The sequence below is a fragment of the Lactuca serriola genome, chromosome 4 (genome assembly GCF_051521515.1).
Source record: "Lactuca serriola cultivar US96UC23 chromosome 4, Lser_US96UC23_V15, whole genome shotgun sequence".
In the NCBI taxonomy this organism is placed as follows: domain Eukaryota; kingdom Viridiplantae; phylum Streptophyta; class Magnoliopsida; order Asterales; family Asteraceae; genus Lactuca; species Lactuca serriola.
The window spans coordinates 84,326,507-84,342,441 of NC_136411.1; the positions used below are offsets into that span (position 1 = coordinate 84,326,507).

At 32.7% G+C, this 15,935-nt stretch overlaps 1 protein-coding gene and 1 long non-coding RNA gene across 2 annotated transcripts; one reads left to right on the forward strand and one right to left on the reverse strand.

The window, feature by feature from the left end:
- Positions 1 to 2,441: 2,441 nt before the first annotated feature.
- NFD1 (Ribosomal protein L21) lies at positions 2,442 to 4,604 on the forward strand. The gene is made up of 5 exons (XM_079039361.1): positions 2,442 to 2,986; positions 3,431 to 3,511; positions 3,730 to 3,831; positions 3,937 to 4,011; positions 4,096 to 4,604. The coding sequence occupies exons 1-5, from the start codon at positions 2,528 to 2,530 to the stop codon at positions 4,204 to 4,206; spliced, it is 828 nt and encodes a 275-aa protein (XP_078895487.1). The 5' UTR covers positions 2,442 to 2,527; the 3' UTR covers positions 4,207 to 4,604.
- Positions 4,605 to 6,975: 2,371 nt separating this feature from the next.
- On the reverse strand, positions 6,976 to 7,932 carry LOC145100231 (uncharacterized). The gene is made up of 2 exons (XR_013704908.1): positions 7,738 to 7,932; positions 6,976 to 7,276 (listed from the first exon to the last, which is right to left on the reverse strand). It is a non-coding gene; the product is annotated as an uncharacterized LOC145100231 (long non-coding RNA).
- Positions 7,933 to 15,935: the final 8,003 nt, after the last annotated feature.

Consider the following 15,935-nt stretch of genomic DNA (forward strand, 5'->3'; position numbering starts at 1 on the left):
GTAAAGGAGTTTCTTAAGTCTCAATTTCTTATAAAATATTTAGGGAAATTGAAATATTTTTTGGGTATTGAAGTTATAGAAGTTCCAAATGGGGTTTGTTTATCTCAAAGAAAATATTATTAAGAATTACTTCATGAGTTTGGGATGTTGGGTTGTAAACCGGTCAAAACACCACTGGAATCAAATTTTGCTGTTAATGATCATAATGATGTTTTACTTGAAAATATAACTGATTTTCATAAACTTATTGGTAAGCTCGTTTATCTAACAGTTGCTAAAGCAGATATTGCTTATTCTGTTCAAGTGTTGAGTCAATATATGCACAAGCCAAATAAATCTCATTTGCAAGTTGCTTAGAGGTTATTAAAATACCTCAAATATAACCATGGTATGGGAGTTTCTTATTTAAAGTCTGAATTTTATTCTCTTCTTGAAAGAGGATACTCAAATGCAGATTGGGGTAAAAGATTGTTTTCTAGAAAATCTGTTAGTGGTTATGTTGTTTATTTTGGTAGTTCTCATGTGTCTTGGAGAAGTAAAAAACAGTCCACCATATCACGTTCATCTATAGAGTTTGAATATAAATTTGGGTTTTGAAGGTTTTATGTGATTTGGTTTTGAAAAATGTTGTTCCTGTGAATGTTTTTTTTTTTTTTTTTTTTTTTTTTTTTTTTTTTTTTTTTGTGACAATTAGTCTACGATTAAAATAACCTTAAATCGAGTTTTTCATAATAAAAACAAGCATTTTGAAATTTATGTTCATTTCATAAGGAAATTTTTCAAAAGGTGTTATAAATTTTTTTAAGATTAGTGCTTCTAATCAAGTGGTTGATATTCTCACTAAGTTTCTTGTTTCTTCTCAACATAATGTTTTGTGTGAGAACTGAGAAGTTGTGTTTGCTTGATCCTTTTTCTTTAAAATAAATTTGTTTTCAAAATAGTTAGTTTTGTTAAAATTAATAAATGTTTTATGTATTTCAAACTAACATTTTGCAAAGTTAGGATCTTTCTTGTGTTTGTATTTGTTTCTTTGTGTACAGGTTGAGTATTATCAAAGTTCAAGGACCAATGTGTGCTTTATTCAAAGTTGTACGGGTTTGTACACGGGTCTTTGGATTTTACTTGACCTGGTGTATTTAAGTGGTTGATATTGAGCTTTTGCCTCATTCGAAGAGTCATTTTTCTGATCATTTTCTCTTGCGTCTTCTTCACTCAATTATGTTCATCAATTTAGGGTCTCTCTTGTGTTTCTCTGATTTTTTTCTTGATCATTGTTAGATTAGGTTGAGTGATATGTTATGAGTGTAGAGTCGGGATTTATAGTGAGGTTTCCGGTGTAAGTACATATAAACCTTCTGACTCTTAACCCTCAAATGATATAAGAGTTTTTGATGTTGGGAAAATCTTGTTTCTATAATTTCTACACATTTTCCTTTTATCTTAATCTTCTTCATTTTTTCATCTTTTCACCTTATTCGATACACACCTAGAAAATATATTCTCAATCCACTTCAACTTCATTCCTCAACCTATATCTCAACAATGTTTCAATGTTTTCCTTTCCAACTTGATAGAAAAAAATGTGTTAATCATTATTATTGATCTAATTATTATTTATATAAAAATGGAAAGAAAGATGATTAATTAAAAATAATCCTAGGAGAACCCGACTTGAATGACATTCATATATGCTCCCATATTGTTATTCGTCATTACATCAAAAATTTAAATCTAGTAAAAGACATGGAAAAGTAAAAATAGTTATGAAACTACTCAAACTTAGAACAACTCATCGAATTTAATCCAAAAATCAACAAATTACGGTTGAAAGAATGGGTTTTACCTTACAAGAACACATCTCTTAAGCACAGTACACTAACCTAATGTTGTTTATGCAATCAAACATTGTTGATTTATGATTCATTTCATATATATTTTTTCTAGATTTTCACATTCGATAGGAACACATCACCAAGTTATTAATATAGAACAAATCACCGAGTTTTTTTTGGAAATTAATTAAGCATCTTGTTTGAGTGTAGTTATTCTTTGTTTTGTAATTTTTAGTTTCCGGTCATAGAACTAGAAGTTAACAAGCAACCTAAACCAGACAACTTGGATTACTTCGTTACAATGGACGTTAATAATGATTTGTTTTAGTATTAGTTTTATTTTTGAGTTTTGGTTAAATTTGATTTAATTTTAGGTTTAACAATGATGGAGATTGAATTTAGTAGTAAGTAAGATGCCGATAAATCTTTAGCACTATCAATGAACTTGAAACAAAGTTTGGCTTCATGGACTATTTATGCATTAAATAAAACATATGGACTAAATTCTTAACATTTAACATCACAGGGACTAAATTTGTAAACTACTCAGAAAATAATTTCACCAGTTCACTAGCTTTTTTCGAATGTTAAAAATAGTCCTTTTAAAAATAGTCTCATACCATAACCCCTTACAGGCTATAATCTAAACCCTAACACTCGCTCCGAAACCAGAGAGGAAGAAGCTTCAATCAACAATGGCTAATCGACGACGTTTTCAAACCCTAACCCAACAGCTTTACAAATCAACACTACATCGGGATCCTCCGTCACTCCTTCAGCACCTCAGAACACTGACGCAGATCCCAAATTTGCCTAAAAACTCCTTCCACCCTAAATCCCACTACACTCTTTCGACCCCTAATTTCTATTCCTCAACAAATTTCACGACATATCGCCATTTTTCGTCCGATAGACACGATAACAGCGATAACAACGATGAAAGTGAAGAAGATGATAGTGATTATGACGATGATGATGACGATGTTGATGATGATGAAATGAGGGAGGATTCGGAAAATCATGCTGTAAAGAGAGAGTATTCGCCGGAGGAGAAAGAAGCCGAGGCGGCTGCCATTGGGTATAAGGTGATTGGGCAGCTCCAGCGGTCGGACCGGGTTTTTAAGTCGTATGAACCTGTTTTTGCTGTTATTCAGGTAATATTTAGTTCTCAAATTTTAAGATTTGATGATACAATGTGATGTAATAGTGTGTTAGTCTTGAAATATTAGTTCTAGGTGACAATTTTGGCTAGAAATATACAGTATTATGCTTAGCAAATAGCAATGAAGAAACTATTTCAGAACAAAAAAGTTTAAATCTGCTCTTGTTATTGATCCCTTACAATTCAAATTGTGACTCTGCAAATGTAACTAATGACATTCTTATTTTAGCATTACAAAACTAGTTTTATTAATGGTCTTGTTCATCTAATAAGAGCTTCATTAGCCTATTCCCTGACTTAAAGATTAAGTTAAGTCTTAACTTTTCCACACACTTGCACTTAAAGTCAATGGAGCTATCTACATTGTTGATGATTGTATTGGTGTCAAATGAAAACATTCCTTTTTATGTGTAATGAGTTGTTTGTATTGCTGTAGATTGGATCACATCAGTTCAAAGTGAGCAATGGGGATTGCATATATACAGAGAAATTGAAGTTCTGTGAAGTGCATGATAAGGTTAGCTAACCTTAATTCTTAATATTCATGCATTTATACCATTTGTTAAAATGATTTTCAATATACAAGCCCTTTTGCAAAGGTTTCCCTTATGTTTTTCTTCTTTAGGGATTATGTCTATAATATTTAATTTGAACATCTACAATAGTTGTCTTTTTTGTTACAATAATTATACGAAGTCAAATTGTTTAAATGAAATCCAATTTCTTTTATTGCAGTTAATTTTAAATAAGGTTCTGATGCTGGGTTCCAAGACTCAAACAATGATTGGTCGACCTGTTCTACCTGAGGCCACTGTTCATGCTGTTGTGGAAGAGCATGTAAGAATCATAACAAATCCATTTTCTTTTTTGTTTTTTTAAATAATAATAGTTTATATATTCATTTATAAAATCAAATTTCATTTTTTTTACGTGTCTTGACAGGCTTTGGATGCAAAAGTAATCATATTTAAGAAAAAGAGAAGAAAGAATTATCGCCGAACAAAAGGTCATAGACAGGTAAACCCAAATCATTTCACAATTTTCTGCTTCTAAATATGTTTTTCGTTTTTTATTTTTTAATAAAAATGATAATGTTTTTAGGAATTGACAAAGCTAAGGATAACTGATATACAAGGAATCGAAAAGCCAGAAATACCAACTCCTGAAAAGGCTGCTACAAAGAAAGTAGAAAAGGCGGCTGTTGCTGCATAGGATGAAGTTTGTTGATGTTTTTTTTGTCATTAGATTGTTTTAATTAGAATTCTTTTTTTTATATTTTTGCCAATGATCCTTAAAATTCACAAACCAATGTGGGACCACTCGCTAAGGATGAACAAAACATTCTTATAAGGGTGTGGATAAGTCTCTTTCCAAGACGCGTTTTAAATCTGTGAGGGCAACAGATCCCATAATCAGTGTTTACCAGTATCGGGATGGGTGACCTGCTTGGAAGTTTGGGTATCTGGTTGCCAAAATCGGACAATATTTTAGTGTGTGTGTGTGTTTGGGATGTTACAAAACAAATATATAAGCATCTAATCACTTGTTTTGTTAGGAGATATTGCTATTTTTGTATTAAATAAGCAAATAAACAGAACTTCATTTTAGAATTAATTTTTCTAAATAGGTAGGTGGATTTTTGGTGGTGTCATCTCAATTAGTTATTCATTGATTTTGTTCAAATAAACGAGCACACTTTATTTTAAAAATAATCGATTTTCACATTGTTTGAAAAAGATTATTATATCCATGTAAAATGTCATTTTGCACTATCTTTTTTTTCCTCTTTTTTCAAAATCCTTAATGATTAAAATCTCACAAGATTTATGGTTCAAGTTCGATATACCAAAAGAGTTGACCTTGGAATCGATCATGGAAGATCCCAAAACTACTTTATACATTGAAGTCAAAATGGTCATGTTACGTCAACTTGATAGGTCAAATTATTATTTTTTAAATACAAACTTGTAATTTAGTCAAATATACTAGCTTTATTTTTTATTATTGTTTTATAACTATTTTAGTTTCATTTTAATTAATATACCACAATTAATATAGTATGATAATATAGTAAGATAAAGGTGTGTGGGTTCCTTGGCAAACACATGTTATGTTATGTTTGTTGGATAATATTCTAGCAAGTAGCAATGTGGATAGAATGATAGAAACAATGACATGGCGTTTAGTTAGTTGGTTTTTTTCAAGTCAATATCAAACATCTCCTCACAACTTTGACAGGTGGTTGCATCCACTTCCCTTTGTTGGTTGACCCAAAGTTTCAACTTGATCAAGATAAAAACTAGGGAACCTTTTATTCAACTTTCACTTTTGCTTTGGTCCCATAATTCTTATTCACATGAATCGTCTAAATACAATGTAAGTGTAGCTTTAGGGAAAGTATATGGCATAAAAAGATCAGTTAGAACATAACTTTTAGATTTTAAAAATTCAGAAGTAGCTATGTATATTTGTCTCGACCACAAATGAAAATTGTACAACTGCTGAAACATATATAGTTGAAGGAGAGAATATAGAAATAGAACTAAACACGATGATGTAGACTTGTAGAGTGGTTCATTCAAGTAGGCTAGTTATTTTCTAGTTTATCCAAAAATACATGACTTTAAAATGGAATAATTGGGTTCCCATTAAACTCAATATTCTAATATGAAGGGTGGAGCTTCAAAGTATTCCTACGAGAGAAAGACTTTCTTCTATAGAGATTTTGGTGGTAACGATCATGTATCATGTTTGTTTGTGTTCAGTGAAAACCATCGATAATCTTTTCACAGGTTGCCCTGCTTTAATGGATATTAGGAGACGTATTGCTATTTGGTTGGGTATCAAATTTCTATTCTTTCTCTTGTCTCTTGGTCAGATGTGGTCATGTTGAGGGCAGGGCCACATAAGATTTTTGATACAGTCGTTATGACTACGTTTTGGTGCATTTGGAATTTTAGAAATGCTACCATATTTGGAACGGTTCACCCTAAAAAGGCCTTGTTTTTTGACGATGTAGCTGATAAATCTTTCTTTTGAATTTCAAATAGACGTAATAAAGCTAAGTTAGGATGGTTGACTTGGCTTCATAATCATTCTTCTGTTTTCATGTAATTGTTTGTCCTAGCTCATTGCTAGCTTAATAAAATTCAGCCGTTCCAAATGAAAAAAACTGACTTTAAAATGGTTTTTGTCTTTTTCTATTTTGTATAATAAATTTGCATACATAACTTTTTTGTTAGAATAAAGTGTTTTTATAAAAATCATCTAAAATACATAATGAAAAAATTGTCCTTGTTCTCATATCTTTATGCAATATCCGTTTCTTGAAATTCGATTGTCAACTATTCGCAGCTTCATTTATTAGAATAAAACATAATAAAATTGTTAGAAAATTGAACATAACTTAAATGTTTCTCAATCATGGAATAACAATTTTACTCAAAGTTAAAATACTTCATAAAACTAGAGACCACTGACAGTTGACATACTAAATTAAACAAGAGGATTAAACACTATCAACCTTAAAAATACAAATTCCATACGACGTAGTTCCAAGATAAAAGAAGCACTATGTGCCTGTAAGTGGAGCTAGCGAATTCTAAATTGACCAATCAGGGTTTGAGGTGAATTTGAGCATCATTGTCAAGGTGTTTTTTTTTTCCTAACAGCTAAGCATCATTGTTAAGTTTTAATTTGAGTTTTTGGTTTGATTTTCCTTAATCAACCTAGACTAAGAGCATATATGAGATGCATTATATGAGATGTAAATCAAGGTTATAACAATAATATACTAGACAAATACAAATAGACAAATAACATAAATGCCCAATGGCCCATTGGGAGCCCAATCCATATTGAAATTAAAATTCAAATTCAAATTGTTAATCTTTGACCATTTTTGAAAGTATAGCAAGGAGGGAAAGTATTAATAGGTAATGATGATTATCAAGTAGGTGGTTTTGATGGATTGGCTACAAATAACATGGAAACCTTTATGGATTTATATTCCCAAATATTCTCATACTTCCTCAAATAAGAAATACAATCAGCACTATGATAATTGCGAAGTGAACTACTGTAATGCAACTGGCTATTGGAGCATATAACAACCCTTTTTAGCACTAAGTGGAGTAGCTTTTATTCCCAACCATCTGCTTCTCAAACACTTTTTCTTGGAAGCTCCTTTGAGTGCTTACACTTTGTATAAAATGCATTGTTTAGGTGGTAGTGGACTTCCTTGTCATAATAGTCTTTCCACTTTGCTAAGCATTACCTACATCTTCAATAATTCACCATCAAAGATATATATTTTATTACTATAGTAACACTATGCTATAAGCAATGGCCTCCAAATACCCCTTGAGCTTTCTTTGAATTAAATAACTCCTTGCCTACCCCACTTAACAGCAAAAAATATATAAGTCTAGATCTTGAACTGTTGCTATTTTAGTTTTTTAATTCTCTTTTGTTGCTCTTCTCCTGTAGCATGTAGCCATCTTGTGTGGCCCTTCTTTTGGTTATTGTTGTTGACTTTTACTTTTGCTGAATGTATTTCGGCTAAATGATGTGCACATTCCACTATTAGAGATGTGTATATTAAGGTCTATATGTTTCAAGGTTTAACATATGTGGTTTAATTTGATTTGGGATGTTATTTGTTTGCGTAAATAAATTGAAATATGACTTTCCCTAGCGATAAAAGATAAAGAATTTATAAATGCGAGCTACAGTGTGATTTACCTTACCAATGTTGGCTGTGAGACCGGTTGTTAGGCGTATATCCTTTTAGATTATAATGTGGTCTGATTCCTCTTGTTGATCTTTGGTGAATATATATAGGGTACCTTAAGCGAGTGGAGGAAGTCACAAATATGGTGGGACCCACCAAAAAGTGTACGCTATGGCTCGTATACGAGACATTCAAAATTTTGCTTTCTTTCATTCCTACTCGTGTACGCTACTCCCCTAAATGGTCACTTATCTTAGGGATCATGATGGATAAGATGGATTGTGGTTGTGCATGTCAATGATATCTTGTTAATGCCTACAACTTTCTTAATCTTGGATTATCTACAAAAGGGCAAGAATAGAATGACAACTTAAAGTTATCAATTGCTAGACCATTAGTTTCCCAAGTTGTAAAGTGGAAAGCGTTGGTGGTTTCTTGATAAACTTAAATTGCTAGGGCTGACCTATGATGCCGACATTTTGTTGTGAGACATACATAATTGACTTCAACTATTTGGCGTTGATTAACAAAAAATGGAGTGTAAAACATCACTTTATTATAATTTAATTGATAGAATTACGTCCAAGGAATAAAATATTAGCATATTATGAGCATATATCTTAGCTTAATGCAAAATTTAGTACAGATTCTTCTTTGCAATCTTATTAATCGAGTTTGAGGCTGTGCTTTGGGAGATCATTCTCATTTTGAACTTCTTTAATTGCTTACTCGACATGAGTTGGTAAATGCTTTCAAATCATCGGCAACATGAGTTATGTAGAAAAGTAGACGGTTTAAGGCTTTGAGTCCTTTGACGTATTACGTATATGATGAATAGTGGTCGAAGGCATTATACTACATAGCAACGTATGAGAGATAGACCTCCAAATTTATTGCAAATGAATTGCAAGCTGTTCTTTTTTTTCGGTATTAGTAGTCTTAACAAAGCTAGACCTTTAAATTGGTTAAATTGGTATAGGAATTTGTCTCTTTGAATGCGTCTATTACTCAACAGAGTTTTGACTTTTTTGGCCATCGAAGTATCAAAATTGATTCTATTTAATCACCGAAGATATCACGTTAAATTGAATCCTAAAATCTAATTTTTGGCTCGATTTCCCCCTGCGACTTGCTCTAGCCGGTTACCCGGTTCTACTCTGTGGCATGTTAAATTAGTCCATGAACTTCTATTCATACTAAATTAGACTTGAACTTCAATTTTATTTATTTATTTATTTTGTTAAAACTAAACTCAGTTTTACGTTTTCTTTTTAAGTTTGTTATTTTTATTTTTATTTTTTGTTTTTTTTAGTCAAAACTAAACTCGATTCTATTTTTTCGTTTGTTTTTAATATTTTTCGTTTTATTTCGTATTTTTTTTTGTTATGTTTTTGTTTTTTTCATCAATTTGATAATTTTTTTTGACCTTTTTGACATTTGTTTTCTATGTATTTTTATAATTTTAGTTATTTATGGTTTTTTTAATGTTTATTTATTTATTTATTTAGTTTCAAATAAATGAAAAAAAAATTCAATTTAAAATATTGTAACAAGTTATTTTCTAGAGTCCTACTCTTATTATTTCTTTTATTCTTTATTCTAGTCTATTATCATATTGAAAAATATTATATTGATATCAGAAATATAATTTAATTTGCAAGTTACATTTTAATAAGTTTAGCTAGTTTATTTTATTTTAATAATTATAAATCATAAATATCACACATTGAGTGAAAATATAAATAAAATAGAAAAACCATAAATTACCCAAATAATAAAATATAGAAAAAAATCAAACACCAAAAATATAATATAATCTAATATATTCATACACTTTACAAATTTTTTTTTGAAAAAAAGGTAAAAAAAAAGTTATCAAATTGATGAAAAGGAAAACGAAAAAAAAAATAAATAAAAAACAAAAAAAAAAAATTAAAACCAAGTTTATTTTTGACTAAATATAAAAAAATAAAAATAAAGAACTTAAAAAAACATAAAACCGAGTTTTGTTTTAATAAAAACACGTTATCAAATTCATGAAAAATAAAACGAATATATATATATATATATATATATATATATATATATATATATATATATATATATGAAAAAAATAAAACAAATTTTAGTTTTGAATAAAAACCTCAAAAAAAAAAATTAAAATAAAGAACTGAAAAAATTAGAAAATTGTGTTTAGTTTTAATAAAAAAAATTTAAAAAAATCAAAGTTTAGGGTCTAATTTAACATGAATATAAGCTCATTGTCTAATTTTAGTATGCCATGTAGGCATGGGAACCGAGTAACTGGCTACATCAAGTCGCAGGGGGCAAATCGAGCCAAACCAAGATCCAACCCATTAGCACAAAAAGCTCAAATCTCTAAATGGCAAACCAAAGCCCAATATGGCTAAACTTCCTAATTGGGCCCAAAAACCATCATAGGACAAATACCAAGAAAGCCCACAGACTATCAATGGTCCAAAGTCAGAAGTCTAATGGCCCAATAAGGCCCAAACCTTAAAAAGCCCAAAATTAACTTGTTGGGGAGTACACCCTGCGTACCCACCCTCGAAGCATAAATTACAAGCGATCGATGCAGAGTTCCAGCATTACGCTGAGCGTACCTCCACGTACGCCCAACGTACTCTACAGGGATCCAAAAATCAATATTAAGTTCTTAATGGTTAAGACAATGACTTCCAAACTTAGATATGACCCTAATGAGATGTCTTAACACGTAAAGTTGGCAACTTTACCCCCTTTTCATGGCTTAATGGGACCAAAACCTTAATACAAACCATAATAAGCACCTAAATTCATGCATGGTCCAACACAACTCATCAAGATGACATTTTTATGAACAAGGGACCTCCTAAATGCCAAGATCAAGTATGACTCTAAGGACCAAAATAAACCCAAAATACTTCTTAAACTATATCTAACACGTAGAGTCATCAAGTTAGAAACTTTATACCTCCAGAAAACAGATCAAGATGCACAAAGGTTGGATCCAAAAGCTCCAAGCAATCCTACACTTCTCCAAGAAGCTCCTTCTTCTTCAAAGATCACCAAAATGCATGAAATACCAACAAAAGGTCAAAAATGACACCAATGGGGGCTAGGGTTTCGATTCTAGGGTTTAAAGATATGGAGGCTGAAGATAGTAGGGTTTGATGTTGAGTTAAGGAGCTTAAATATGGTCCAAAACCCTAAATTAGGGTTTGGGTCTGACTGGAGTACGTCATGCGTTACTTTGGTACACCCAACGTACTCCAAGGAGAAATCGCAACACCCTTACCTAGTACGCCCCGTGTACTAGGCTGGCCCTTAATCCTTCAAACTTCCGAATGACATATCTTATTTGTTTAAAATCCAATTTCGACGATCCTTATATCCGCAAAAAGGTGACAATAATCTCTACACTTCTATAAACTCATCCTTGCCTTAAAACTTCCCGAACTAAAATACAAAATCCAACAAAAGCCCGGACTGACACTTTACCAACATACCCCTTGGCTTCAAAACACAAACCGAACTACCGGATCATCTAAAATACATTACCCATACACAAATGGGTCTAAATATCTCTTTCTCGAAGGACCTAAGCCTTATGATAACTGATATTCAGATCACAACCCCAAATTAAGAAACGATTGATAACAGGGTGTTACAATCTAGCTGAAATTAAACACACCCTTATTCAAGCACACCATTTATCCCCAAAGTTCATAAAATGCATCATAGTATCAAGATAATACTAACTCACCGAAACATATATTTTTTCAAAATCAATTTTAAGAAGCATAATTTTTCTTTTCCTTTTTATACCAATCTACAATCTCATTCATCGTTAGAGGATCGTCTAAAATTTGGCGACTTTTTATGAACGTCGTTTTCTCACCACTAACAACCAAATTAATTACTTTTGATAGCCTCAATGCTAAAATCTTTTCAAAAATCTTGTATTGAATACCAGTAAGACTAATAGTCCGGAAATCATTTATGACAACCGGACTATTTATCTTAGGAATAAGCGTAATAAAAGATGAGTTACAACCCGAGGGGATTCTCGTATTCTCCATAAAATACTCCACCGGAGCAAAAATATCTTCTTTAAGCATATCTCAATCCTTCCTTATAAAATCAAATGTAAATCCATCAAGTCTCGGAGCTTTTTCAACACCAGAAGACCACACCGCCATTTTAAATTCCTCCATAGTAACATTTTCTTCCAATCGAGAGCATCATGTATTCTTAATCTTCAGATGCTTGGACTTGGACGGACTACTTCAATAAAATAAGATTTTTGAAAATTTTCTTTATAAAAATCGTAAAAATCTTGTAATACATCCGAAAAATTAAGACTAAAAATTTCGATTTTTATATTAATAAAACCCATTATCCATAACAATATCATAAAACCATTGTGAAATCAAAGTATATCAAATAACATCCAAAAACATCAGAGTCATGAAAAATGTGGAACAATGTGGTGTATGCACTGTAGTCATCGCGAGCTCTTCCTTTTCGAACCAGAAGTACCTAAAACATAAATTGAAAACCGTAAGCACAAAGCTTAGTGAGTTCCCCAAAATACCACATACCATACATATAACATATAATGGGCCCCACCCATCATCGGTCTCCACCCGACATCGAGCCACACTCGGAACAGATCTGTTAGTCATCAGGCCCTGCCTGACATCGAGCCTCTCTCGGTATACATACAAACACATAAACACATGCAAAAATCACAAAAGATAAACAACATACAATATAATCATTGCCCCCCCCCCCCCCCCCGACATTGATCCCCGCTCAGTAAACATATCAAAAAACATACAGGCATAGTCACACATACAACTAGCATCCTAATCATAATAAACCATGAGCCGGCATTGGTGCCTCCGACCCTCAAAACCCAGTGAGGAAACCCACATCAATCAGAAGACAACAAATCTCGCACCTAAACCTATTGCACAACGACTCCTCACATTGAACACAATCAATACCAATCCTTGTTACCTTCTTAAGGTCAAACTTATAAGATATGAGGCCCAATGTCCCAAGCCCAAACTAGGCCCACTAATGGCCCAACCCAATTAAAGAGTCATAAGGCCCAAACAAAATCTATTTTCATAACAGGTTAAAGACCATTTTACCCTTCCCAAAACTGGTCCAACAACTCATAGCCTAATTCCCAAAAGGACCAAAATGGACTACGTGGGGAGTACGCCTCGTGTACCGACTACCAAAGCACAATGTAAAAGTTCTCAATGCACGGTCCACACATTACGCCGAGGGTACTCCTACGTACGCCCAACATACTCGTCAAAGGCCAAAACTCACCATTAAGCTCTTAACTGTTAAGACCAGGGAACTCCAACTCAGATCTGACCCTAAAGAGATGTCTTAAGTCATAAAGTTCATGACTTTATGACTTTTCATGGCTAATGAGACCCACTCCTTGTTTTTATCCATACTAAGAACACTAATTCATGCATGCCTTAATAAAAAACCTTAAGATGACATTTTTATGACTTAACAACTCAACAAGGACCAAATATAAGGCTCAAAGTTCATGGAGTAGCTTTTACTCACAAGATCAACAACATTAGGATTAAAACAAGATAAAATATCACCTAAGACTAGATTTACACTAGAGAACCATAAAATTTGAAGCTTTATACCTCCAGAAGGTAGATCAAGATGCACAAAACTTGGATTCACAAGCTTCAAGCAATCCCACACTTCTCCAAGAAGCTCCTTCTTCTTCAATGAGCACCAAAATGCATGAAATCACAACAAAAGCTCAAAAATAGACCCAATGAGGCTAGGGTTTCGTTTCTAGGGTTTAATGAGATGGAGGCTGAAGGTAGAAGGGTTTGGAGTTGAGTTAAGGTCATTGAATAGGGTCCAAGACCCTAAATTAGGCTTTGCATCTGGCTGGAGTACGCCCAACATACTCCATAAGGTGCCCGCGATCCTCCTGACTAGTACGCCCATTGTACTCCCTATATACGCCCAACGTACTAGGCTTAGCCTTAAATCCACCAAACTTCCGAAAGCCATAACTTCTTCGTTCTAAATCCGATTCTGAAGATCCTTATATCCACAAAAAGGTAATGAGAAGCTTTACACTTCTATCAACCCCCTTGCCATAAAACTTTCCGAACTAAAATCTAAAATTCATAAAAGGCCCGAACTGCCACTTTACCGATATACCCTTGGACTCCAAAACACAAAATAAACTCCCGGATCATCTAACCTACATTATCCACACTCAAAAGGGTCTAAGTCTCTCATTCCTAAAGGCCCTAAGCCTTATGATAACCGGTCTTCAGGTCATGGCCCCGAATTATGAAATGATTCGAAACAGGGTGTTACATCTTGCTTCACTTGAGTGGGGTTATCAATCCAATCACCTTCCAATTTTATCCCATGGATAACCAAGTTTTGCCGTTTACTATTAAGAATGCCATGGAAAAATTTTGTATTTTCATCCCCCTCCATACCCCATTTAATTTTTGCTTTCTGAGAAAGTTCAAAAGTTTTTTTTTTTCAATTCAGCTAATTGATTCTTAATGTTAACTCTCTCTCTCTCTCTCTCTCTCTCTCTCTCTCTTTTTCTTCCACAAAAGTCATCCCCATATCAATTCTCACATCAATCTCATGTAACCGGTTAAAATAAAAGAAGTTTTAGAACCAAGACGTTGGATTTTTACCTTATTCCACCACTCCCTCAGCACCATCTTTAGGCCTTTTAATTTTTCTTTAAAGATTAAAGGAACACTATATCCAACATTACCTCTATTGGTGATCCAGAACAACTAAACAACTTGATCAAAGTCATCTTCAAGCATCCAAGAGTTAAAGAACTTAAAAGGACGAGGACCATAATCAATTTTCTTTTGAGCAAGGAAAATAGGCCTATGATCCGAAATATTAAGCTCCAAAGCTAACGAAAAAAGATCCGGGAACATCTCCAAAACATCAAGAGACACTAAGAACCTATCTAGTTTGCTATATTTAGATATGTTGTTGCTAACTCTAGTATAATAAAATCCACCCATATGAATATCACATAAATCAGAAGAGTTAATGAACCAATTGAAATCATCTGCCTGACGATGAGAAAACATACACCCTAATCGCTCAAATGGATTGTGCATTGCATTAAAATCACGAAATAGGATATACACACATTTATTACTTTGCATGAATTCATGCAAGAATATCCATAAGTCTCTCTTACTTCGATCCTCCTAAGGAGCATAAACATTGACCATGTAACAACCAAAGTCTGAAGCAACCCAATTCCCATGCACTATTAAGCAATGTTTTAAAACGGATTTTTTAGTTGAACCGATATGGTGACCAGTTCCCGGTTCAACCGGTTCGACCGTCGGGTCAACTGGTTTCTATATTTTTCATGTTTTTCCTATTTTCCTACACATACATACATATATAAATCATGAATTTGATGTTTACAAGTTCAAACATTAAAATTACACATAAAAATAAGTTATAGATGAATCCAAATACATTAAAATAACACATAACTATATGTTTTAGTGTTTTACATCAATCCATATACGTCAAAAATAAAATAATGTATATTATCGAAATAAAATATTGTTTTAGATGAGTAGAAACAAATAAAAAAACCTTATAACATTTACCATATGTTTTTATTTAGATAAAAATAAATAGATTTGAAAAAAAAATCACCAAAGTTTTTTATGTAAATGATTCTTTTTCATGTGTTTTTATTCGGTTTAACCGGTTTATTTTAACCGATTCAACCGGGTTATTCTAAAAACTAGACGATTCAATCCGGTTCAGAAATCGACGTAAAACTGATGATAGTTGAACCGCTCCCTCCCCCGGTTCCCGGTCCAACCGGTTCGACCGACCATTTTAAACCAGTTTTTAAAACTTTGCTATTAAGACAATTTCCTTTGCAATCACCCTTCTTTTTTTATCAAATATTGAAGGATCTCAGATAGACAATATTCTCCTAGATCTTCCTCGAGAACCACTAGAAGCAAAATTACCACATAAGCTTTGATACATGAACAAATCATCACTTAATAACCTGATTTCTTGAATTTCAAGGAACGACACACGCATACTATAACACAATGGCGATATCTTCCCCCTCCTTGGTTTCTTGAATTCCAAGGAACGACACACCCATACTATTGTA

What these genes read in the sequence shown, in the direction of transcription:
- NFD1 (XM_079039361.1), top strand. Translation starts at nt 2,528, where the DNA reads ATGGCTAATCGACGACGTTTTCAAACCCTAACCCAACAGCTTTACAAA. An exon ending in CTGTTTTTGCTGTTATTCAG is followed by an intron (nt 2,987 to 3,430) that starts GTAATATTTAGT and finishes GTATTGCTGTAG; the next exon opens with ATTGGATCACATCAGTTCAA. An exon ending in TCTGTGAAGTGCATGATAAG is followed by an intron (nt 3,512 to 3,729) that starts GTTAGCTAACCT and finishes CTTTTATTGCAG; the next exon opens with TTAATTTTAAATAAGGTTCT.